The sequence below is a fragment of the Pteropus vampyrus genome, unplaced genomic scaffold, assembly GCF_000151845.1.
Source record: "Pteropus vampyrus isolate Shadow unplaced genomic scaffold, Pvam_2.0 Scaffold198, whole genome shotgun sequence".
Lineage (NCBI taxonomy): Eukaryota > Metazoa > Chordata > Mammalia > Chiroptera > Pteropodidae > Pteropus > Pteropus vampyrus.
In genome coordinates, this window is record NW_011888979.1 from 153,773 (window position 1) to 179,555 (window position 25,783).

Consider the following 25,783-nt stretch of genomic DNA (forward strand, 5'->3'; position numbering starts at 1 on the left):
TATTTTAAGTTCATTTTAAAGATAAAGTTGTAGGTCAAGAAATAGTTGCATTTGTAATGCTTATAATTTATAGAATTATGTACAAAAATTAAAATTTTAAATGTGAAATTTAAATTTAAAATGAAAATAGAAAAATGGAAAATGGAACGAATTTGAGCTTTTTATACCCACCTTTATAATTTCAGTATTTGTTTGTATTTACATATATTTATTTTAGATAGTTTTTGAAAGGCTTATAAATAGAAGAATAAATTAAGGAATAGAGGAACAACAACAACAACAACAACAACAAACAGATAGTTACCTACAAAGGAACACGCATAAGACTGGCAGCTGATTTCTCCAAAGAAACTCTTCAGGACAGAAGGGCTTGGCACAAAATACTCAACGTGATGAAGACCCAGGATCTACTTTATCCAGCAAAGCTATCATTTAGAGTTGAAGAACAGATTAAAGAGCTTCCCAGACAAATATAAGCTAAAGGAATTTATCACCACCATCCAGAATTACAGGAAATGTTGGAGGGACATCTTTAAGAAGAAAAAACATGTATCAAAAACAGGAATAAAGAATGGTAACAACTACATTCCTAACAACAAGTACCTCAAATAGAAAAGAATTAAGTGCTCCAACCAAAAGATAGACTGGCCGAATACATAAGAAAACAAGACCCCTACATATGCTGCCTACAAGAGACTCACTTCAAATTAAAAGACACACACAGACTAAAAGGAAGGGGATGGAAAAAGATATTGCATTTCTTAGAATTGTGTTTAAGAGTAAAAAGCCTCTAAGTGAGGCTTTTAGAGGTTCTTTTGAAGAGGAATTTTCCATTCAAAAGGCTAACCTTATAATCAGCTCTTTGTTCGGCTTCTGTGGATATGCTTGCCGTATAGGCTGAAGGGCAGGGTGACCTTGAAATTAACTAAAGACTCATCCTTCCTTTTGCTTGTTCTGTCTAGATAACAGATGTATTGCCTGAGTTCCTGTCTGAAAATCTCGGGCTCTCTGACTGCCTATATGTAACCCATAGCAACTCCCAAGGTCCATAACTGCCTGAGGACAAATTAACCAATTGGCCCATGCCAAGGAAGCCCTATAAAAGCAAGGTTGCCACTGAGCTCAGGGCCCAGATCTTCAGAGTGCTAGCTCTTTTGGGACCACCAGCATAATAAACCTGAGTTCTCCAGCTCTCCGAGTCATGCTTGGTTTCTCACCGGTCTGATTGTTCTTCAACATTTCAAGTAAAATGATTATACTTTGGGACAAGGATTTTTTTCTCCCACATCTATGTTTGTCTGAAAATTTTATTCTTTGCAGCTCTTGGGATAGGAGAGGTATGATAAAGTAATCAATTTTTGCTGTCAACATTTCTATAAATGAATGTGTTCAGTAAAAGCCACCTACACATAATTTCCTCTTTGGTGCTTTGTGTCCTTATAGTTACCACCTGCTAATAAAATCACCTGGACAAGAGTATACTCTATCATTATATACTTTTTGGCCTTTATCAAAACTAATTTCTATTTCTTATTTCCTCCTTAAGCCTTGGAAAGGGAAACCTTCGAACTAACTTATTTTTCCATAATACAGAATTATTTATTTCAAATTCTTCCATCTATAATTTGTTGCTGTCATGAGGCATTTGTATGTATGATGTGGTTCACATGCTTGTCAGTTGAATTTGAAGCTCCTTCCCAGCCCAGGCCTGATTTTTTGCTGCAGATATTCAGAACCCAGCATTAGCTAACATAGTGAATGCTTCAGTCTATGCCAGGCACTGCTGTAAGGACTTTATCTCTATCATCTCATTTAATCTTTTCAATAGTTCAGTGGGGCTGGTATTATTATTATTATTATTATTATTATTATTATTATTATTATTATTATTTTATTTTATTATTGTTATAATATTACAGGTAAAGAAACCGAGGCATAGAGAAATTAAGTAATTAATGACAAGAGCACACAGCTAAATGGAGGGACCAGGATTTGAACTCAAGCTTCTGACCTAAGAACCTACTTTCTTACTACATTCATTCAACAGATATATATTAAGCTCTTACTGTATACCAGGGAAAAATGCAAAGATCCCAATCTTCATAGAACTTACATTCTGGTAGGGAGAGAGAGAAAATTAACAACAATAATACATGAACAAATTGGATGCTATGTTAGAGGTTATCTAAGTGCTAAGGAAAAAAGAAAATGCCAGACAGAATAAAGAGGTTCAGACGGCTATGCTGACATTTTAAATAGGTGGTCAGGGAAGCCTCCATTTATGTTTGAGGAATTATTTAACCAATCTCTACTGTTTGACATGATTATTGAGGTTGTTGATCTCTTAAGACTTGTAGCTTGCTATTTTGACTGACTCACTGAAAACTTTTAGGAATCCACCTGTTTAACCCTGAAGTGTCTGATGGTTGAATCAGCCTTTGGGCTCTGCCTCACTGCCTGGAGCAGCACCTCCTCCTCCAGTGCATTTCCAGATGTGCAGGTGTCCTAGAGTGCTCCCCGCCACCCCGGCCCAGGGTATACGGGGCTGGATGGGGTAACTGTGCCAAGAGAGAAGTTGAAGTGTGGGGCAGTCAGATGCTAGAGACATTGAAGAGCAGATGGGGGAGTTCAGGAGGGACAGAGAGACATAACTGAGATCCTTCTAGAGGGGACTTCTGGCTTTTTGGGTCAAGAGAGATATGGGTTGTACAGACTGAACAAGTGGCCCCAGACCATCCTTTCACCTAAGGATTATCTCTGAATAGTGCTCCCAGGAGGGACCAAGCAAAAGGATGGAGATGGCCAGGCACAGAGCGTGTCTCTCCACTATTAGGGGAACAGCAGGTCCATCTTCTTGTTGGTGGGTCTGGGGTTTAGATTTACATGTGGAGGATACCTATTTTGTCCAATTATTGAGAGATCATGATTAGTGCTAATATTCTACAATTAAACTTCCATGATAACACATTTATAGTTCAGCTTAAAAAATATATCATTTGGTCTTGCTGAAACTGCATGATTTTGACTTGCAAGATTAGGCCTTCTGACCAGAAGGCAAGATGTTGCAGATGAGCGTCCCAGCTGTCCTGGTCTGTCAGCACTTCTGTTCTGTGACTGTGGTGGCCAATAACTCAGGATGTTGTTGCTGGAGAGCCAGGCCTCATCCATTTCCTCCGGAGGCACCACTTTCCTTTTTTATACAAAAACAACATTGCGCCTTCAGTGGTGCTGACTGCACACGAGATTCCATTGACTGTTTTTCTACCTTCCCCTGCTTATTTTTATTCATTTGGCTACTTTATTTTAGGGATTTGCTGAGCTTGTTTTGGCCATGGCAAAATTTATTGTTTTATTTCTGGCTGCACTTTTATTTCAAGCAGACACAGCAGGACCTGGTTCTGGGTTCTGGTTTGCTGCCAGCTGTATTTGCACAGAACCGTGGTGTACCCCACTCCCCAGGGCAGGGCTAGGCCCCAGGATGGGTTTGCAGCAAGGAAGGACAGTGTCTAGCTTGGAGTGGGTAGAAGGTTCCAATGACACATGCTCTTTCTGGAGAAAATATTAGGGACCTGGTCAAAAGTCGCTTTTAGTACAGAGCTCTGGGATCATGTAATGCCTCCAGACAAGGCATCTGAAATGGTTTGCCTTTTTTTTTTTTTTTTTTTTTTACAAAAGATACCCATGAAAGCAACTGATTTCCCCTGGATTCCCTGAATCAATAATGCTTCAAAGTAAAGCTTTGGTGTCATATCTACTGGTTTAAATTCTTGCCTCTGACACTTAGTAGTGTTACAGAACCAAAGTTTGTATACCCCATGTTTTAAAGGCCAAAACTCAAAACATTAGGGTTTGGAGTAAGGTAAGGTTTACTGATTGAGAAGGCCCCAACCGAGAAGATGGGAGCCTTAATGATGCCTCAAATCCATCTTGTTTGCTGGACCACGTCAAGGGTCTTTAAGGGGCGAGGGGGGAACAGGTATGCAGAAGTGCTGGTGGGACAAGTTTTAATTGGAGGACCTTAGAACTTGGCCATTTATGGTAAAAGGGGGGGTCAACACCGGATCTTTCTAGACGACAGCCCCCTGGCTCCTGAAAGGGTTTTGGTGTTCAAGTTCCAGTTAGGTCCTGGTCCTTTGGGTCTGTGTGTGTGTGTGTGTGTGTGTGTGTGTGTGTGTGTGTGTGTGTGTGTGTGTCGGGGAACTGGGATGCAAGACTTTGGTTCCAGGTACAGCTAGAGGTCAAAGTTCTCCCCTCTGCGCATGATTTGGCTACATGACCTGTGGTCCTGGTATGCTCTTCCTGAAAAACAACTCAGGACCTGATCAAACAGGATAGGACCATTTTGAGCTAGTTCTGTGGTTACAGTTGCTCTGTGTCCTCAGGCAAGTTATCTAACTTCTCTGGGCCTTAGTGCCCGCATGTAACTGGGAATTAATAATAGCACCTGCCTCACTAGGTTATGCTGAGAATTCAATAAGGAAAAAGCGTAATTTTTTTATGATCATAACCAATTTATAATATGTAAAACTCCATTCCAGATCAGATGTTTTGTTGCTCTGATTGCAACAAAAAGTTGAAGATAAAATTAGAAGAATCGAATCGGTTAGCTCTGGGTTGGCACAGATTTCCTTTCTCAGGACGCATGATGAGGTACTGGGCTGGCTTCCCAATCAGACCCCTGCGGGGCCCCACCACTTGCCACTTGTTGGTGAGTTTTTATAGGGAAAGCTGAGAGGTTGGATCATCTACTCACCCAAGATTTCCCTTAGAATACAGGGAACCGTGATGCCCAAGTCACACCCTAAAATTTATGGCTGTGGGCCCCAGGCTTCGGGATTTGTAAAAACTTTCCAAGTGACTCCAACAAGATCGAGAAATACTAGGCAGATGTTTTATTTAGGAAAGTCACTCATAAGCCAGTTTGTTAATACCTCTTTCTGCGTAAGAGCTCCTGCCTAGGCTCCATCCGCCTTTCCAAGGCTGCGTGAGGGACACTTAGAGTGTGCGCGTAGTGAGCAGCCTGTTCCCTTACAGCCATCTTTAATTACAGCTAAGTCCTATAGATCTGACTTCCTCCTCTTTATCTTCTTATTTTTTATGTTTTAGAGAGATGGACTGGATCTTGTTTTATTTCTTTGCTTTCAGCTAACAAAAAATTTTGAGCAAATTGGTATGTCATTTTTTTTTTTTTTTACTGTTTGTAATTGTGTTATCTACTCTGGTTTATGAAAGTCAAAACATCTTAATCCAGACTGACTTCTCTTCACCATCTGGGCTTCTTTCCCATAGTGGGTTAGTGGATGCTCAAAGGTACAAGGTGATTTCTACATTAGCCTAAGTAAAGCATAGAAAAGCAAACATGCCCATTTTTTGTACCCTCTTTCTCTCTTCTAATAATAAAGTTAATTGAGAATTAAATGATACTCACAGACAAGTAGGGAAGAGTAAGTCATGTGTTTAAAAACCCATTCTGATGCTTCCGTGAAACAGAGGGCTTATGTAAAGTTGGCATAATTAGCAATTTAAGCCAAAGTTTCTACTTACCAAGCTTCCTATAGCTCAGTATTTAGCCCATCAGCTGACATGTTTTCAATACTTTCTTTCTTGAACATAGTGTTTATAACATTCTTACTCTCTGGGTCTATGCACAGAACATGGTGACTTTACTTTGATTGCATTTTGGACAAATAAAGATTCAGTAAAGATTTAATTGCTATATCTTCCTAGTAATCTAGCTGCAGAACGCATCATGGTCTTGCTGGCCATTATTCCATGATGTGGTCGCGTGTAGAGAATTCATTCAGGCCTTACGGTATGTCTCACTCTTAATTGTGAATAAAATGACTTACCTCTGTGAATTTGGGCAAGTCACATAAGCCAGCGGTCTCCAACCTTTTTGGCACTAGAGACCAGTGCTCCTATAAAATCTAATGCCTAATGATCTGAAGTGGAGCTGAGGTGGTGATGCTAGTGCTGAGGAGCAGTTGCAAATACAGATGAAGCTTCGCTAGCTCACCCACAGTTCAACCTGTGCTGTATGGCCTGGTTCCTAACAAGCCCCAGAATGGTACTGGTCTGCAGCCCAGGGGATGGGGACCCCTGATGTAAACTCTCTGAGCCTAGTTTCCTCATCTTTAGATTGGTGGTAATACTGCTCCCTGTTGTGGTTTAAATGAGACAAAACTCCACATGTAGTGGTTGGCATGATGAAACTGCTCAGTGGATGATGACGTTATTTACCCAACTGGATTTTAGCTCTTTATTTATACTTTTTTAAAAAGCATAATTAGAACATTCTGCCTTATGATTCACTCTGGGTTTGCCTCATTTCACCTTTCAAGTGATAACTTCCTTGAAAGTAGGCATATTTGTTTTCATTTCTGCAGAAACCATGTACTTAGTGTATGTTGATGAATACAGCAGCAATTCATCATCTGGGTAATTAACCTAAACAAATAAGAAAGGAAAACTTTTGTTTTGTTTTTCAGATCTGTTTTTATTTGAACAATGCTGATCTAGGCAACTGCTTTTATATAGGCATTGAAAGAGTAAGCTATGTGTAGATTTTGTAATACAGTTACTTCACTTTTCATGTAGAAATTGAAACACACACCTGAACAATGGGGGCACAGTGCAAGGTAAAGTCTCACCAACTCAGCAGACATGAAGGTCTGTTTATTTGGCTAGCAAGGTAGGCTCAGGCATAACAGATCCCTGCTGTTCACACCTTTTAACTTTATTTATGATGTGTAGCCTGACCTCTTTCAATAAAAGGATTCTTGAAAAAATACATATAGAATAGCACAATTAAAAACAAAGGTTTAAATAGGAGAGATCAGATAAACAATTTAAAATGAAGAGAAAATTAAGGTTTTACTAGGTGCGCTTTCTTTTCCTCTCAGCAGGCGGGACTACTCCCATCTCTTCAGAAGCTCTGACCAGAACTTAGTATAGCTCCTGCTTCTGGATCCAAGTTAGACTACTAGGGAGGAAATTACAGGGGAAGGAAAAGGGCGAAAGTTTCCCCTCAAATCTGGAGATGGTGGGGGAGAGTAAATAAAATCTGTATTGTAAATAGTAATGAAAATATCAGACTCACATACTAATTAGAATGTTATTCAAGCATTGTTTTCTGGTAAATTGTTAATAATGATGCTATCAGTAAGTTTATTTCAGAATTGAATATTAGCTTAATTTGTGAGCTATTTTACAATTTTTTCTCCTATTATTACATTTTCTCCAAGTTTGAAAACAGAGCACTTCTAAAATTCAGATTATATGATAGAATATAGGTTCTACAATGAAATGATAAATTCATTAAAAGGATGTGCCAATATTATGTTGGTTTATACTTTATAACTTTTTATGATATTTAACTGTTGCTATTGATTATTATGATGAAACATAATCACTTAGATTCTGAATACTTTTGACAGAAAATACTTGAATTCCAAATACTTTTTACTTACTCACAGAAATCTTAGATCTGAAAAGAATGTTAGAATTCATCCAGTTGCATGTACTCTAATTTTACCTATTTGGAAACAGGGACTTAGAAAATTGAGTAACTTTCTCAAATATCTCAGGTGCTTGTGGATTTAGAACTGGTCTTCTGCTCTCAGATTGGAGTGGTTTCTATGATTAAGTTTGATGTCCTATTATCTTTTAAAAGGCTTGTAGTTATGTAACAGTATTTCTACAAAAGCACTATATTTTTTGGTTTAAAAAGTATTAGTGATACTGAAACTAATAAAAACGTTTTTATTACTTAAAATAATTATTGAAACATATAATTTGATAGTAGAGTTCTAACTATTTTCAGGAAAGGTGAAGTTTTGAATGTAAACTGGAATCTTGGTGGAATTTTCTTTGAATCAAACCTGAAGGAAACCACATGCATTAAGTGTTCTGGGCAAATTTCCAGCATTATACCACATGAAGATTGCCATGTCTTGTAAAGAGTTTTAGGAGGAACTAATGCAATAAACTTATAGAATTTTTTGTCTGTTTAGGTTCAAAATATTCATGAAAGGAAGCTTGCCTCACTATATCCCTTAATTTAGTATGTGGGACTTCACAATTTTCTATGGCCTTCTAGCTTTCTTTTTAAATGAAATGAAATTATTTATGTAGAGAAAGAATAAGAATGCTGGTGGGAAGTTCTTTAAAAAAGGAGATCTACATATATTTACAAATATATGTACAGAAATTATTATATATAATACATATACCTATATAATCTATCTATATATATATTCAAATGAGCAATCCATTCAAATTCATAAAAGTACAAAAGGATCTACAGTGGGGGATCTCCCTCCCACTCTGTCTTCCCAGCAAGAAATCCTCTCCCCAGAAAGAAGCACTTTAACCAGTTTCTCGTGTAGCATTCCAGAGATAATTTGTTTAAACTTTAACAATTATGTAAATATTCATATAAAAGCACAAGTACTGTATACACTGCCCTGTACCTGGCTTTTTAAAAAAATGACAATACATCTTGGAGATTGATTGTTCCATATCAGCACATATAAAGCTCCTTCATTTATTTTAATGGCTGCATAGTATTAGCATTCTATTGTGGAATATAATGTTTAAGATCACATTCCATTACATGATGTATTATTAATATTATATTCATATTTATTGATTTAATTTTGTTTTATTTATATTTATTAATATCATAGTAATATATAACTAGATCTCCACTGATATTTAACTAGCTTTCTGTCTTGTGCTATTTCAAACTATATTTAAAACATGTATGATTTTATCTGTAGATGAAACAGAATGCTAGGTCAAAGTGTATGTACATTTGTAATTTTGATAGATTTTGCTAAAATATCCTTCATTTACATCATCATATCCTCAGTAATTACAATATGTTTATCAAACTTTTTGATATTTACTAGTCTAGTAGGTGAAAAATACTTTCTCGTGTAGTTATAATTTGCATTGCTCTAATTTGAGTGAGGTGATCATTTTTTCATAAACTTAAGAGCCTTTTCTGTGAGCCGTCTGTTCATATTTCTTTTCATTTATTTGTTTTTTCTTGTTATTATTGATTGTAGAAACTTTTTATATATATATAAAAATTAGACTATTGTGTTTAAGAATTGTAGGGCTTCTCACCCTGCCCCTCATTCCTTGATTGTCATTTTTTTTGGGGGGGGGGGGTGAAGTCGTTGTTTTAAAATGCAATAAATTTTGTTTTTAATGTATCAGATTTTTATCAGTCTTGCTTTATGCCATTTATAGATTGTAAACACAGACTTCCTATGTGTTGTTTCAGTGCTGTAATGGCTACACTTTTTACAATTAATCATTTGATTCATCTAGAATTTATTGAGGTGAAGTAAGATTGCCGTACTTTTTTTGGCTGTCTCAGATGGCTATCCAGTTTTCTCAAACTGTTTACTGACCTTATCATATCATATCTTTTTCCAGTTGATTTGAAATGCCACTTTTATTGCATACTTCATTTCCATGTGTTTATATATCTTTGACCTATTTCCCAGTTTCGTAATTTGTTCCATTGACCTTCCCATCTGCCTACCACACTGCTTCGTGATGTTTTTAACATCTGAGAGAGCTGGTTCCCCTCAGAGCTCCTCTTTTTTGAGAGATACCATGCTAATATTTAATTGTTATTTTACCATGTGAACTGTAGAATCAACTTGTATAATAACCTAAACAGATTTTTAAAAATATATCCTAGAAGTACTATTTTTTTTTAATTGGCAGTGTATCAAATCATATAGCTAAGAGAAAATTGACACCTTTTTGATATTGTCTTCTTTTTATAATGATAAAATATCTTTTAACTATCTTGTGTTTTAACTTTTTTTGTGACATTTTCTTCCTGTAAACTTTGCATATGTCTTAAGATTGTCTAGATGTTTTACTCTCTAATAAATTAGAACTCTTCTGTTGTTTTGCTGATTTGTGTGTGTGTATGTGTTAAGACTATCGGTTCAGTATATTAATTTTCTACCTCGTACCTTTTTACATTTGTAATAATTTTTCTGTTGATATTTTTGGATTTTCCAGGAAAACAATCAGATTATCTGTAAGTAATAATAGTTGTGTCTTTTCCTTTCCAATTTTGTTTTTTTCTTTCTTTTCCCACGTCATTGGCTAGTACTTCCTGAACAATAGTAAATAGTAGTAGAGATAGCTTCTCTTGACTTTCATGTTAACAGTCGTTCATGATTTAGCAATAAATGAAAGCATACTCTCTCTCTTATTCTCTTTCTCCTGTGTAAATTATGTAAGGAAATATTCAACTATTTTTTTAAACAATTGCATTAAGAATGAATATAAGTGTTCCAAAACTGATTTATGGTGACGAATGCACTATTTGGTAAAATTACTAGATGTTATTGATTGGCACTTGAAATAAGTCAGTTTTAGGATATATAAGCTATGCCTCAATAAAATTGTTTTTAAAAATGAATGAATAGAGTATTTTATCAAATAACTTTTAAGTATCTATAGAGATGATCATGTGTCCTTTGACTTTTACTCTATTTATATGGTAAATTGCTTAAACAAGACAAAATTCTTATACTCCTAGAGTAAATCCTACTTATTCATAGTATGCTAATCTTTTTATGTAGTTTTCAATTCTGTTTGCTAAGTTTTTAATTTAGGAGTTAACATCAGCACTTAGAAGGATGACTCATTTGTAGTATCCCTTTTATGTACTTTCTTTGTTGTGTGATGATATTTATATTATACCTTACTGTTTAAATAAGAGTTTGGAAACTTTCCTTCTTTTATCATGGTTTGAAATAGTTAAAATAGTATCAGAATTGTTTCTTTAGAATTCTTTAGAATTCCCCTCTGAAGCCATCTAGGCCTCTTTTTGTTTATTTGTGAATTTGTTTGTTGGAAGGACAGTCAGGAAGGTAGCTCTTTGATTTTTATTGCATTACAGTATTTACTTATTTAAAAAGTTCTCTATGTTTTTTTGGGGGGGGCGGGGGAGGTATGGAGTATGGTTCCTTAAGTGTGTATATTATTTACCAGACATCTTCAATTCATACTGATTGAGTACCCTCCTAATCAAGGGTGAGGCCATCTGTTATTGTTGAGTTATTGTTTTTGAGAGCGGTGGCTCTTTTCTTATATTCAGTGTTTGATGGTATTTGACAGTCATGTCTCCCATTCCAAGATTTAGACATTAAGGACTGTTCTATAATTTTACTGTTGAGATTGTGATATTATAAACCTTAATGTGTGTTTACATTGCTCTGTAGGCCATTATTATCATCTTTAGTGTAATTTGCCAAGAGAGCCCAGTTTTACTGCAGGTCACACAGCAAACACCGTGTTGGTCTTTAACGGATACAACAGATTTATCTCGCTCTTGTACATCGTAGACATTCAGTAATCCTAGTGAACGAAATATTTGTTTAGCATCTTTTGTGTTTTTGCTTGCGGAGGATATAAAAGACATATTCCAGCACATGTTACAAATACAAAATTGAGTTAAATGTTGAGGCAAATATATGTATTCAGATATATTAAAGGATACAGCTTTACATACTTGTCTAGGGGATAATGACTTTGAAATAATTTTTAGATAAAGTTACAAGTAAATACTGATTTAGTCTCCCTTATACCTGGCCTGAATTTACAGATTATTTTAAAGAGCTAAAACTATTTCAGCGGTATTTTTGCTTTTCCATGTGACTTGTGCTAATATGCTAAGAAATGGAAATCACAACACCATATTAACAGTGGTGCAAAAAATGATAATGTTGATTTAAATGTAGGTTATAGTGTTTATTTTAAAACATGGTAAGAAAAAGGTATGATATTTGATAAAATTATACTGGATTGTGTTGAAGGTTTATTGACAAAGTTTTTTGGTTTTTTTTTTTCATAGACTTATCTAAAAACAGACTGGTTGAAGTTCCAATGGAATTGTGCCATTTTGTATCACTGGAAGTTCTTAATCTATATCATAATTGTATCAAAGTCATTCCTGAGGCCATCGTTAATCTGCAGATGCTGACCTACTTAAACTTGAGGTAGGTTAACTATAAAGGTTGTAATAAAAGTCAATAAAAATATGCTTTTATTTCTTAATTTTTTTCTCTTTGTAATTACTGCTCATCCTTTGAAGTAAATCACACAAAGATCATTTTAAGAAATATCTTTTATAATACATTCGTAGCGCCATTAATATTGTTTTTTTTGTGTGCTAGACTTTTCTGAATGTCAATATGACAAGATATTTTTGTTTTTTTAAAAATAATTTATATGGCATCATTTATACTTTTTGTCTCTTTGGTGCTTAGAAGTTTGTTGGTATATTGCCTTCAGGTATTAAGGTAGATTTTGGAGGAGGAGGGCTAAAGGAAGTAAAAAAGAACTTGGGTGTTGGGATGGTCTTTGGGAGTTTTTGGTACCATTGGATTTGCTGCCTAGTACTAATTGAGCCTGTTCACTTTAGGCCACCTGAGAAAGTTCAGGAGGAGCACTGAGCAACTCCAGGAAGACAGGAAGTTTGCTGTCTTTGTAGCCCATTAAATTAAGACAGTTTTTGCTGAGGATGGGTCACTCTCTGATTATGCACAATACAGTGTAACTAATTAATGCCCCTGCGTAGCCCTGAAGTTAAGAAAATCAGCTGTTTTAGGGGTTTTAGATTTTGCTGCTGTGACTTGTCAACTGCGCTGGCTAGATTTTGGCTCTTTGTCTCCTAAATCATTTACTCACATTTAGGAGGTTAGGAGAGAGAAGTAGATGTTTTATCAAATCTATCTATACTATAAAAATAAGATTCCAAAATTCAAGCCCGAGCATAGCCTTCACTCATGTCAGTCGCATTATCTTGGTATGCAAAAGATAGCACCTGATTAGCAAGGTTTGTGCTGTATAACAAATGTGCTGAACTTTGAAGTGCAAAATTTCCAATGAATCAAGTATAGCATTAATTTATGATAGATAATAATGTCAGTTAATTTTTAGTTTTTTTAGTTTTTTGGTTTTTTTTTTTGATTGACCACTGAGAATCAGGGGTCTTCAGCTGCTTTCTTTGCAGTCAAGAATAGGTTTCTATTGCATTAGGAGTGCATAGCTTCTTCCTTGGGAGTGAAAAAATACTAAATATGTTTTTAAGTGGCCTTGACTTCTTTTTGGTAAATAAGATGTAGGTTACTATTAGGATAATCTAAATAATCTATCTAACTTTCATTTGTCCTGGTTTTTTGTTCACTGACCATTGTGAGTTTCCTTGCATAAGAACAGATCAAGCCGTTTCTGCTTTAGCAGAATGTTAATTATCTTGGAATTGCCTGATGGAGCCAGTATAGTGGTGTCTATAGATTTTGGTTCACCAACTCCTTAAGACATCTAGATGTCCAAACCCAGGTAGGGGAAATATTCCAAGAACATATTGGTTCATTTACTTTACTTACCTACTCCTGTCCTGCTGTGACATTTTCACCTCTATCAGTCCTGCGTGCAACAAGAAATTTAACTTTGTATTGTTATAGGGGGTGGGGTATGGAGTATGGTTCCTTAAGTGTGTATATTATTTACCAGACATCTTCAATTCATACTGATTGAGTACCCTCCTAATCAAGGGTGAGGCCATCTGTTATTGTTGAGTTATTGTTTTTGAGAGCGGTGGCTCTTTTCTTATATTCAGTGTTTGATGGTATTTGACAGTCATGTCTCCCATTCCAAGATTTAGACATTAAGGACTGTTCTATAATTTTACTGTTGAGATTGTGATATTATAAACCTTAATGTGTGTTTACATTGCTCTGTAGACCATTATTATCATCTTTAGTGTAATTTGCCAAGAGAGCCCAGTTTTACTGCAGGTCACACAGCAAACACCGTGTTGGTCTTTAACGGATACAACAGATTTATCTCGTTCTTGTACATCATAGACATTCAGTAATCCTAGTGAACGAAATATTTGTTTAGCATCTTTTGTGTTTTTGCTTGCGGAGGATATAAAAGACATATTCCAGCACATGTTACAAATACAAAATTGAGTTAAATGTTGAGGCAAATATATGTATTCAGATATATTAAAGGATACAGCTTTACATACTTGTCTAGGGGATAATGACTTTGAAATAATTTTTAGATAAAGTTACAAGTAAATACTGATTTAGTCTCCCTTACACCTGGCCTGAATTTACAGATTATTTTAAAGAGCTAAAACTATTTCAGCGGTATTTTTGCTTTTCCATGTGACTTGTGCTAATATGCTAAGAAATGGAAATCACAACACCATATTAACAGTGGTGCAAAAAATGATAATGTTGATTTAAATGTAGGTTATAGTGTTTATTTTAAAACATGGTAAGAAAAAGGTATGATATTTGATAAAATTATACTGGATTGTGTTGAAGGTTTATTGACAAAGTTTTTTGGTTTTTTTTTTTCATAGACTTATCTAAAAACAGACTGGTTGAAGTTCCAATGGAATTGTGCCATTTTGTATCACTGGAAGTTCTTAATCTATATCATAATTGTATCAAAGTCATTCCTGAGGCCATCGTTAATCTGCAGATGCTGACCTACTTAAACTTGAGGTAGGTTAACTATAAAGGTTGTAATAAAAGTCAATAAAAATATGCTTTTATTTCTTAATTTTTTTCTCTTTGTAATTACTGCTCACCCTTCGAAGTAAATCACACAAAGATCATTTTAAGAAATATCTTTTATAATACATTCGTAGCGCCATTAATATTGTTTTTTTTTGTGTGTGCTAAACTTTTCTGAATGTCAATATGACAAGATATTTTTGTTTTTTTAAAAATAATTTATATGGCATCATTTATACTTTTTGTCTCTTTGGTGCTTAGAAGTTTGTTGATATATTGCCTTCAGGTATTAAGGTAGATTTTGAAGGAGGAGGGCTAAAGGAAGTAAAAAAGAACTTGGGTGTTGGGATGGTCTTTGGGAGTTATTGGTACCATTGGATTTGCTGCCTAGTACTAATTGAGCCTGTTCACTTTAGGCCACCTGAGAAAGTTCAGGAGGAGCACTGAGCAACTCCAGGAAGACAGGAAGTTTGCTGTCTTTGTAGCCCATTAAATTAAGACAGTTTTTGCTGAGGATGGGTCACTCTCTGATTATGCACAATACAGTGTAACTAATTAATGCCCCTGCGTAGCCCTGAAGTTAAGAAAATCAGCTGTTTTAGGGGTTTTAGATTTTGCTGCTGTGACTTGTCAACTGCGCTGGCTAGATTTTGGCTCTTTGTCTCCTAAATCATTTACTCACATTTAGGAGGTCAGGAGAGAGAAGTAGATGTTTTATCAAATCTATCTATACTATAAAAATAAGATTCCAAAATTCAAGCCCGAGCATAGCCTTCACTCATGTCAGTCGCATTATCTTGGTATGCAAAAGATAGCACCTGATTAGCAAGGTTTGTGCTGTATAACAAATGTGCTGAACTTTGAAGTGCAAAATTTCCAATGAATCAAGTATAGCATTAATTTATGATAGATAATAATGTCAGTTAATTTTTAGTTTTTTTAGTTTTTTTTTTTTTGATTGACCACTGAGAATTAGGGGTCTTCAGCTGCTTTCTTTGCAGTCAAGAATAGGTTTCTATTGCATTAGGAGTGCATAGCTTCTTCCTTGGGAGTGAAAAAATCCTAAATATGTTTTTAAGTGGCCTTGACTTCTTTTTGGTAAATAAGATGTAGGTTACTATTAGGATAATCTAAATAATCTATCTAACTTTCATTTGTCCTGGTTTTTTGTTCACTGACCATTGTGAGTTTCCTTGCATAAGAACAGATCAAGCCGTTTCTGCTTTAGCAGAATGTTAATTATCTTGGAATTGCCTGATGGAGCCAGTATAGTGGTGTCTATAGATTTTGGTTCACCAACTCCTTAAGACATCTAGATGTCCAAACCCAGGTAGGGGAAATATTCCAAGAACATATTGGTTCATTTACTTTACTTACCTACTCCTGTCCTGCTGTGACATTTTCACCTCTATCAGTCCTGCGTGCAACAAGAAATTTAACATTGTATTGTTATATTAAGCCCATTTGCACTGAAAAACTTTTGGATGTAGGTGACATTTTTCTTCTTGGATGGTAGAAACTATAAAATCCTATAACTTCTAGGTAACCTAATCTTAAAATTTATATTATGCTTTAAAAGCATTAATAAAATTGGTTTTGATATGATCATTTTCATGTTGAGCCTAATTGATAGTAAGTAATATTGCTATATTCAGATGATAAGAAGAAAGAATATAGGGAGTATAAATCTCAGATTCTTTAGAGCAAGAACAGAGAGAAGTCATTGAAACTGATGATAGCTGAAGAGGAACTGTGGGGTATATTGTAAACAGAGTTTGTGATGAATTCCTAGATAATGGAAAGGAGAAAGAAATAAAGAGATCTTTAAGCACCCAACTTTTTAAACTTTGTTTTCTGCCTATAATTGTTTAATTTCTTGTTCGCCTCTATCTTTCTACCCATTTATATAGGTCATTTTAATTTTTTGTTTTTCTTTGTTCACATCAGCTACTTTAATATTACCATATTTTAAGACATATTCTCTGGTGATGAATCGTGACTCTCTAAAGGAATTGATAACTAAATGAAGAACATTAGGAAAAAGTATGTCTCTTACTTTTTAGAGATATTGTATATCTTCTAACATCTTTGAACGCCAGGGACTGTAATATACATGTATAATTATTTTTGATACCTTCTATCAAATTTACTTCATGAACATAAATGTGTAACATAAAATTTAACATAGGGCAAGCTTTGAAGTGACCAGGAGAGGGTCATCTTGTTTATTTATTTATAATGCCTTTAACACCTGTTTAAATATTGAGTTAAGTTAAAACATGTCTTCTAAGAATTAGACCCTTGAAATTGAGTTATTTCTCTCTTTAGAAGTGATTTGAGGGAAACTCTTATATTCGCCTAAAAGATTTACTTGTAGCTTGTGAAATAGTAGGCGAATGTTACATGTTTATTGTCAAATATGTAATAATTACTAGAAAATATCAGTGGCATCTAATTAAATTGCAAGTCTTCTAAGATGTTGAGTAATGTCCACATGATAGTGGTGTTGTCTGTGTGAGTTCTTCCTGTTTTCAATACCAGCCTGCTCCCAGCCACCCCTAAGCCGATAACCAGGTGGAATTTAGAATATTGTGCTTGTGTGTGATCATGACATTATGTCTCATTCATAATGACCAAAATCAGTCATTGTGGCTTTTTCATTTCTTTTCTACCCCTCATGAAACTTAAGTCAACAAAATAAAGTGTATTTCTTCTTGGATGTGGTGAAGAAGCGTGGGGGACTTCTGTTGCCTTTTGGCCTTTGGAGGAGAGGTTGCCAATCCATTCACTTGAAAAAAAAAAAAAAAAACAGAGAACTCAGGATATTGCAAACATACTGCCTTGTAGAAGAACTTCTGGGTTGCCTTCAATATAATTTATTTTCTGTACTAGTTGTAAATGGGATATTATGTGAAAGAAGAAGCTTATATTCTAGACAGAAGTTGTCAAATCATGACATTATCACTAACTTAGATATAATGAGGAAGTCTGTATAAATTTCAGAAAATTAAATACTGTAAATTATTTTTGAGCACACACTTAAGGCAGAGTAATCAAATATAGTACATTCTGAAAGAGCTTGAACAAATAGGCAAGTTCATTAGATTTTAAGAATAAGTACCAGAAAACACTTTCTTTTCTGTAGTACTTATAATTTTCCCTCTTATTTCTATTAACTAGAAATAAAAATTATTAGATAAAATAGTACAGAGAAGCTGCTTTTCATATTTTCACAGATTTCATGTTTCTAATTAAAACTAAACATGGTCTCACTGTTTTAATTTTTTTCTCTTTTTAATAAATTTCATGTAGAAATTCCTAATTTTGTATGTTTCAAAGTAGAAGAGATGCCATATGAAGCTACTTTGAATTTATAGGAAACATTTAAAATTGATTATACCCTCTGGGATATGTTAGGTACTCCAGGAGAGTAAACAGCCATAAATATTTGATGTTGATGGTGATAATGATGATAACAAAGATGATGGTGGCGGTGGTGGTGTTATATCACTGCCTACCCACCTTCTTGGCTGACAGGATCTCTCAATGATGTTATCTTTAAATGTCAAATGGCTGCTTCTTGCCAGGAACCCAATTTCTGTCTTAGACTAGAGATGAGTTTAATTAGCACATGTGAAAAAAATCTTCACTGTTAAATGCCATTAAAACACTTAAGTGATAGAAATGTCATATTTGTGGAAAAAATTAATTTATTGCTGTTTATGTAGCCTGTGTTTGAAGGATCTGGGCTTTTAATCTTTGCTTCCTTGTGTCTGCAACAATAGTGTATGTTAGTTTAGTATATGGACCACTGTGTCTCTTCCTGTTATAAAGGGGCTTAATCCAAGAAATGTGGCCAAGAACAATAAAAATGATTAAGCAAGACTTGTTCCTATATAGGAACAAACATACTGAACCTGAGTTACACAGGAAAGCCTCACAAAGTTTAAAATCTATTTTAAGATGTTGGAGAGGTTGTTGTTGATGAGACTCATGAAGAAAATGTACCTTAGGAAAATAGACTACCTAGATTAGCAAAACTCTTGGCAATCATAGGGGTGTTGTGAATCTAAGAATAGAGATCTTAGCTTTAAAGTTTCATCTCACAGAGAGGTTCAGGAATAGAAGCTATCAAAAAAAAAAAAAAAAAAAAGAAAAAGAAAAAAAGTTTCTTTACAGCCTTTGATCATATTGCTTTCCGAACTCTTGGTGAATGATTTTACTTTTGGTGGATGAAACACACAGAGCCAGGATCTGGTTTATTCTTTAGAATTCCCTATCTCTCCCAATCTACTAGTAGTAGATTATGAGGCATTGCCTATAAAAAAGGGGAAAGCTTCTTGAACAAAACGTTATCACATCGTAAAAAGGAATCTGTTTTGGTTGCTTTTTCTGAAGCCTGGCATTCTTTTTGGCTGCTAAACAATGTGCAGAAAGAACCAACTTCCTGATGGTTGTATAACCTGTATCCCCACATTCCTGGGGGCGGGGATCATTCTGAGAAATAATCTTTAATCCTCAATATTGCTTTCTATTGGAAGGATTGGAAGAAGCATCCTGCAAGCTAGAGTTGCCTTAAAATGCAGATTTTATATATTTTTGTTGTGAACACAAATTAATTTTAATTGTTTCTAAAAATATTAATTTTATCTCTAAGTCTCCTTGCACTGACATTTCTGAAAAAGTCTCAATTGTAAGATAACATTTCTTCTATCTGAAAACTGATAAAATTGATGGTGTCTTCCTAAACCGGAAAAGGTGAAGAATTTTGTTCAATTCAAGACAAACTTGTAAATTTCACATCCTTTTATGAAAATTTTACCTCATTCAAAGGGAAAACGAGAATACTTTATATATTTTGGAACTGGCCTTTGGTAGCTAGATTGTGTCTTGTGAAGTGACAGATCAGCAGGAAGACACCAAAACACAGGTATTTGGAAGTATCCTAAATTTGAAAATATTTTTGTAGAATGTTAAAGTTGGCAGTGACCATCAGGATCACCCACTGTGTGAGCAACAGCACATAGTTTATGTCTTGCCTTTTCTAGTGTGCTTCCTGGGCATTTGTTTTCAAGGTGGAACCTATAAATTTTAATGTATTTACATATTAAATATCTTTAAAATTTGAATGTGTTTATAAATTATCGTGCCTGTAAAATTATGTCCATTGGCATTGGTAGCTGATGGGCTTTATGAAATGTGAATGAGTTAATAATAAGATATTTCTTACCAAATTCCATTCCTTTTTAGTATAGCCCATACTTGGCAAGCCTTCCAAAGAGGATTTTTCCATTATACACATCACCTGATCACAGATGTTGTTTTAGATCAGTGTTTCTATTGAAAAAAAGATCAGTGTTTCTATTGAAAAAAAGAACAGAAACACAAAAGGGATATTATGGCTTTGATAGTTAGACCGCTGTCAGATGTGTTGGTTTTGTTTTCAGTTCTGCTTCTAATCTTAAAAGAGTTTTCAAGATCTTAGTGCTGCAGGTTTGCTTTCCTGCAAAGGAAAGTGGGGTGAAGACCTACTTCCAATTTATTGTATATATATATATTTTTTTTTTTTTGGTTTTTAGTAATTCTAAAAGTTTTTTCTGCAAGCCCCAAATGAACAAGCTGATAATTACATTTATTTTCTAACTAGACAGACAAAAGCCCTTCGAAACATTTCCATTTCATCAATAATCAACTTCCTTTATTTCCTCTAACAACATTTAGCTTACCAAGGCTCATAACAATTACTGTAGATGAGAAGAGGGAAGGAAAGAAGAACAGAACATGAACATGTGAAAGAAGGTGTGGGATTTTGGAATTCATATTTGAGCCCTTCAACAACCTTTAGGTAGGAAATAGCAGAGCGATTTATCCCTAGGCTGCGTCGTTTCATAAATAAGAATAATAGACATGAGTGGAATTAATTTCTTGACACTCTGTAGTCTGCTTAGCACTTTCATTTTTGTTATCTTATTTAACACTGTGCTCCATTACATTCCCTGCCCCTTAGGACAGTTACATAATCATAAAAATAGTTAGAAAATTTTCCAGGAGACCAACTAAATATTTAAATAAGGGAAGGCCTTTGTAATTTTAAAAATTTCTACTGTACCTATAGTTGGTTCCCCTTTTTAATTCCTAATATTGTAACTTTTTGCATTTTTTTCTTCTGTTCATTTTTTCAGAAGTTTGTTTTAATGGTGTATTTTTTTTTAAATTAACGTTTAATGTTAGTGACCATCTTTTTTGAGTCTTTATTTTCTATTTCATTAATTTTCTATATATATATAAAATGCAAGTTTTATTTATCACATTTCTTTCTATTTTCTTATATATTCTTTTTCTAATTTCTAGAGTTTTGAACATTTAGCTCATTAATTTTTAGTTATTTTTATTTTTTATAAATGTATTTGAGGCCAAAGATTGCCCACTACATGATGCTTTAACTGACTCCTAAAAGTTTTGATATGTAATAGTTTTTTAAACCAATCATAAATCTTCCAATTTTCAGTATTTTTTGAACCATAAGTTTTCTATAGAATAGATTTTTAAAGTTATCTTTTAAAATTGATTTTGAATTTAATTGTGTCGTGTTTAGAGAATTTTTCTGTTTCAATCTTTAGATTGATTGAGATTTGCTTTATAGCTTACACATAGTTAATTTTATGAATATTCCACATATTTTTGAAAAGACTGTATAACATATAAGTGTTATATGTTAGGTTCTAGTAAATCCATTAAGTATAACTCTAAAATTTAGGAGCCCACATCCTTTCTACCATAACATATTTTGTGTCTGCTTAGTGTATATCAGTTACTGAGAAATATATGTTAAGCAAAATAGGATGATTGTGGACTTGTGTTGGGTTTTCCCTGTAATTCCATCAGTTTTTAATGTATATATTTTAAAACTAAGTTATAGACCAGGTATTTTGAGGCCAAGTTCAAAATTGCATGTCTTTCTGGCAAATTTCAGGTTTTATTGTTGTATAGTGATTCACTTTATCCCTAAAATGCTCTTCTTGAGTTACAGTGTATTCTATATGAAATTAATACTTATATCTTAGCTTCTGATCATTTTTACCCTCATATTTCGTTTTCTACCCCTTTATTTTTAACCTTTCAACCTTAAGTTTTAGGTATGTCTCCAAATAGAGTATAAACAGATTATTTTTAAAAACATCTGATCATCTTTATGATAGTGAGTTTAAGCCATTTACATGTTATAATTACTTATGAATGTGAATTTCTATTTTCCTTATTTTGTATTTTGTTTATCAAGATTGTCTTTTTCTCTGCCCTTTCCTACCTTCTATTGAACATACTGAGCATTTTTTATTCTAATATTTTCTTCCTCTTTTAGAAGGTAGTCATTGTATGTTTATACTTTTAGTAGAAAGATTACCTATCAATTGTTAATATAAACTTTTGACTTACAAAAGTCTAAAGTTCTGTAGGTAAAAAATATCTTTCTCATCTTTCTAACAGTAATAGCATATACAGAAAGCTTAAACTGCAAGCATTCTTCTCCAAACTATATGTTATTTCTATTCTTTATTTTAAATCCACCTTGATTTTTACCTTGATTTTTTTAAATTAAAATTATTGGAGTAACATTGGTTAATAAATCAAATAGATTTCAAGTATACAATCCAATAATACGTCATATTATACGTCACTGTATATTCTCCACCCAAAGTTACATTTCCTTCTGTCACCACATATTTGATCCCCTTTCCGCTATCTACCTCCACCTTCCCTCTTCCCTCTCTTCCCTCTGGTAACCACTAATCCACTGTCTGTGTCCATAAGTCTCTGTTTATATGTCATGTTTGTTACCTTTAGTTTTTATCCCACATATGAGTGAAATCGTATGGTTCTCAACTTTTTCTGTCCGACTTATTTCACTTAGAATGGTAATCTCAATATCTGTTCATGTTGTCACAAATGGCCGTGTTTTACCTTATGGCTGAGTAATATTCCATCGTATGTATGTACCACCTCTTCTTTATCCAGTCATCTATTGATGTGCACTTTGGTTCTTTCTGTCTTGGCCACCATGAATAATGCTGCAGTGAACATTGGGATGCATATATCTTCGCGGATAAATGTTTTCAAGTTTTTTAGATAAATACCTGGACGAGGGATTGCTGGGTCATACGGTAATTCTATTCTTAGTTTTTTGAGGAACCTCCATACTGTTTTCCATAGTGGCTGTACCAATTTACATTCCACCAGCAGTTACGACAGTTTCTTTTTCCCTACAAACCCTCCAGCACTTGTTATTACTTGTCCTGTTGACGATAGCCAACAGGTGTGAGATAGTATCTCATTGTGGTTTTGATTTGCTTTTCCCTAATAGCCAGTGAAATCGAGTATCTGTTCATATGCCTGTTGGCCATTTGTACGTCATCTTAGGAGAAGTTTCTGTTCAGGTCCTCTGTCCATTTTTTAATTGGATTGTTTGTTTTTTTTTAATGTTAAGTTGAGCTTTTTGTATATTTCGGATATTAGGCCCTTATCAGAGGCATTGTTTGCAAATATATTCAGTTAGTTGCCTCTTTTTTTTGTTGATGATTTCTTTTGCCATGCAGAAATGTTTTTGTTTGATATAGTTCCATTCATTTATTTTTGCTTTTACTTTCCTTGCCTTTGAGGTCAAATTGATAAAATCGTCTCTAAATCCAAGGTCCATGAGTTTAGTACCTGTGTTTTTTTTCTATGCAATTTATTGCGTCAGATCTTATATCCAGGTCTTTGATCCAGTTTGAGTTAATTTTGGTGTGTGGTGACAGATAGCAGTCTAGTTTCATTCTTTTAAATGTGGTTTTCCAGTTTTCCCAGCACTATTTATTGAGGGGGCTTTCCTTTCTCTACTGTATGTTTTTGGTTCCTTTGTTAAAAATTATTTACCCATATATATGGGGTTGTAATTCTGGACTCAGTTCCATTCCATTGGTCTGTGTGTCTGTTTTTCTGTATTTAAAGACATATTGTTTATATGTTAGACCTCTCATTCTATCTTTCACATTTCTTTATCTCTTTTATAGTTCTCATTTCTTTACATTTGGGGTCATTTTCAAGCACAAGAATGCCTTTAAACATATCAAGAGTGAAAGTACAGTAATTTTTTTGAATGCAGGAAAATTATGGTACCATGGGATTCCTTAATTGAAAAGGCTCTTATTGGGTGGATTATAAAGCACAGGAACTACACATTTAAACTCATAAGTGAAATTTTATGTACTCTCTTACTCTTATAATAGTGTATTTTTTTGGTTCGCTATAAACAAACTTTGACTTGACACTAAATTTCTGACTTGTTTAAGTTATTTTATTCTCAAACTGGATAAGAACTAGTCTTAAAACCTTTAACTCATTAAATTGGAGTTTGTGAGACTTTTGTAATTTTTAATTCTTTCTTTGTTGAGCTCTGTCTTTTCTATTTCATCAGCATCCTCCAATCCTTCCTGGTGCCTTAAATTAAAGGCCACATGGAATTAGGGCTTTAGGCAAGTAGATTTTCTGTAGTCTGGGGACATAATGGCCAAGCCAGGGGGTCACTTTGGTTCTCTTGGTGTTTTCATTTGCTTATTAGTAACAATTACAGTAACCAGACACATAATAACAGTTACTTTTGAGAAAAGAGACACAGTTTGGTTTTCTCATCTTCACAGTCCAGATCTAAATATGTTACTTCATTTTCAAAAGTAATAAAACATGCATGCTGTGCTGTAGTGGCTGGGAAATTGTAGAATATGGTGTTTAAAATATAATCCTACTACTGAAAGGAATACTTGTGCTCTGTGAACTCAGGGAGGGGAAATCTTGATAAAACAATGTAGCCAAGAATTTCAAATAGCACTTTTTCCAGGGAAGAGCTATTAAGTCAAGAATAAATACAAATTCTGTGGTTCTTTATCTTAAAAGAGTCAAGGGATTGGGTGGATATTCAGGAGACAAAAGGGATGATTTTGACAAGAGCAATTTATTCTGTAAGGCATTTTTTTTCATCTCCTGTCATTTCTCAGAATACTTTTTACACTCTTGGACCAGATGGATGATCAGGACAAATAGAATGATATAGTCTCTTTAAACAGTAAGATCCAAATAACAAAGATAGGTTGGTCAATTTTAGAGTTGGATTATATGGAACTGTGTTATCTATTAATCTCAATTTATCTACCTAAACTCAAGAAATCAGGCAGCGTTTTCTGATACTACATTTGGCAACTGTCAAGCCATAGCAAAAAGATATGTGAAAATAATTTAGGAAAACTGATCCATTCTACTCAGTGATTAATTCTTCTGTTCATGACTCGAGAATAATAGCTCTGGAGAAAACTTATCTGCTAGACTCCATAAGAGGAACATTGTTTATTTATTTCTAACCTTAGTGATGCCATTGAATAGATTAAAGAGTAAGTAGAAAGCCATTTCTCCAAAATACATTCTGTGGAAAAATATTCTGTTGGATGTTAATAGATATGCTTTTTAAAAAAGTTCATTTATTGTGCTAATCGGCGTTGTGACTCTCTAAGCAACATGGGACTCTTCTTTTTTTTTTTGCATGAGGCTTGCCTATTACCATGTCCTAGGATAATGCTTTTCCAAACACCAGTTTGTAAACGCTGATTTGGAAGAATGTTTATTACCCAAAGAATTCTCCGGGAACTGACTTCATGTCTAAAAAAGGATGAGATTAAAAAGTATGCCCCTTAATAATGTCATATTCAGAGGCCAAGTAATCTGTATGGACTGAAAGTATTGAAAGATGAGTTGAAATATAAATAGAAAACAGAAAGGCACAGGAAACAATAAAGCATAAAATGTATTGCACAGGGCTGCCATCCAGGCTGATTTATTTTTTATTTAACACCTTGAAAAAAATACACACACATACACACACATACACAGACACATATCTGTCAATTACAGTAGTGAATTTAATTTATTTTGAGAAAAAAATAAGTACCGAAAAGTACAAAGAATATATCAATCACTCCCATTAGTCAGATTTAACATTTGTTAATTTTTTGTGACATTTGCTCTAGGTTTTTTTTGGCCTCCTTTTCTTTGTAGGATTGAACTTATAGGGGGTGGGAGGATGTTTGCAGACTTTCTGAGAGCTCTGTATTATGTATTGAAGAGAAGAAGATCTTTGACCAAAAGTCTAAAGCAGCTGAAAGAGCCTTTAAATTGTCTGCACT

General features: G+C 34.2%; 1 protein-coding gene across 1 annotated transcript in view; it reads left to right on the forward strand.

Moving 5' to 3' along the window:
* The first annotated feature begins 4,785 nt into the window (after positions 1–4,785).
* LRCH1 (leucine rich repeats and calponin homology domain containing 1) overlaps positions 4,786–25,783 on the forward strand; it is a 109,863-nt gene continuing 88,865 nt past the window's right edge. The window contains exons 1-6 of the mRNA XM_023537753.1: positions 4,786–4,941; positions 10,051–10,069; positions 11,894–12,038; positions 12,309–12,333; positions 13,788–13,899; positions 14,420–14,564. Coding sequence (XP_023393521.1) covers positions 4,786–4,941; positions 10,051–10,069; positions 11,894–12,038; positions 12,309–12,333; positions 13,788–13,899; positions 14,420–14,564 — 602 coding nt within the window. The remainder of the gene's footprint in view (positions 4,942–10,050; positions 10,070–11,893; positions 12,039–12,308; positions 12,334–13,787; positions 13,900–14,419; positions 14,565–25,783) is intronic.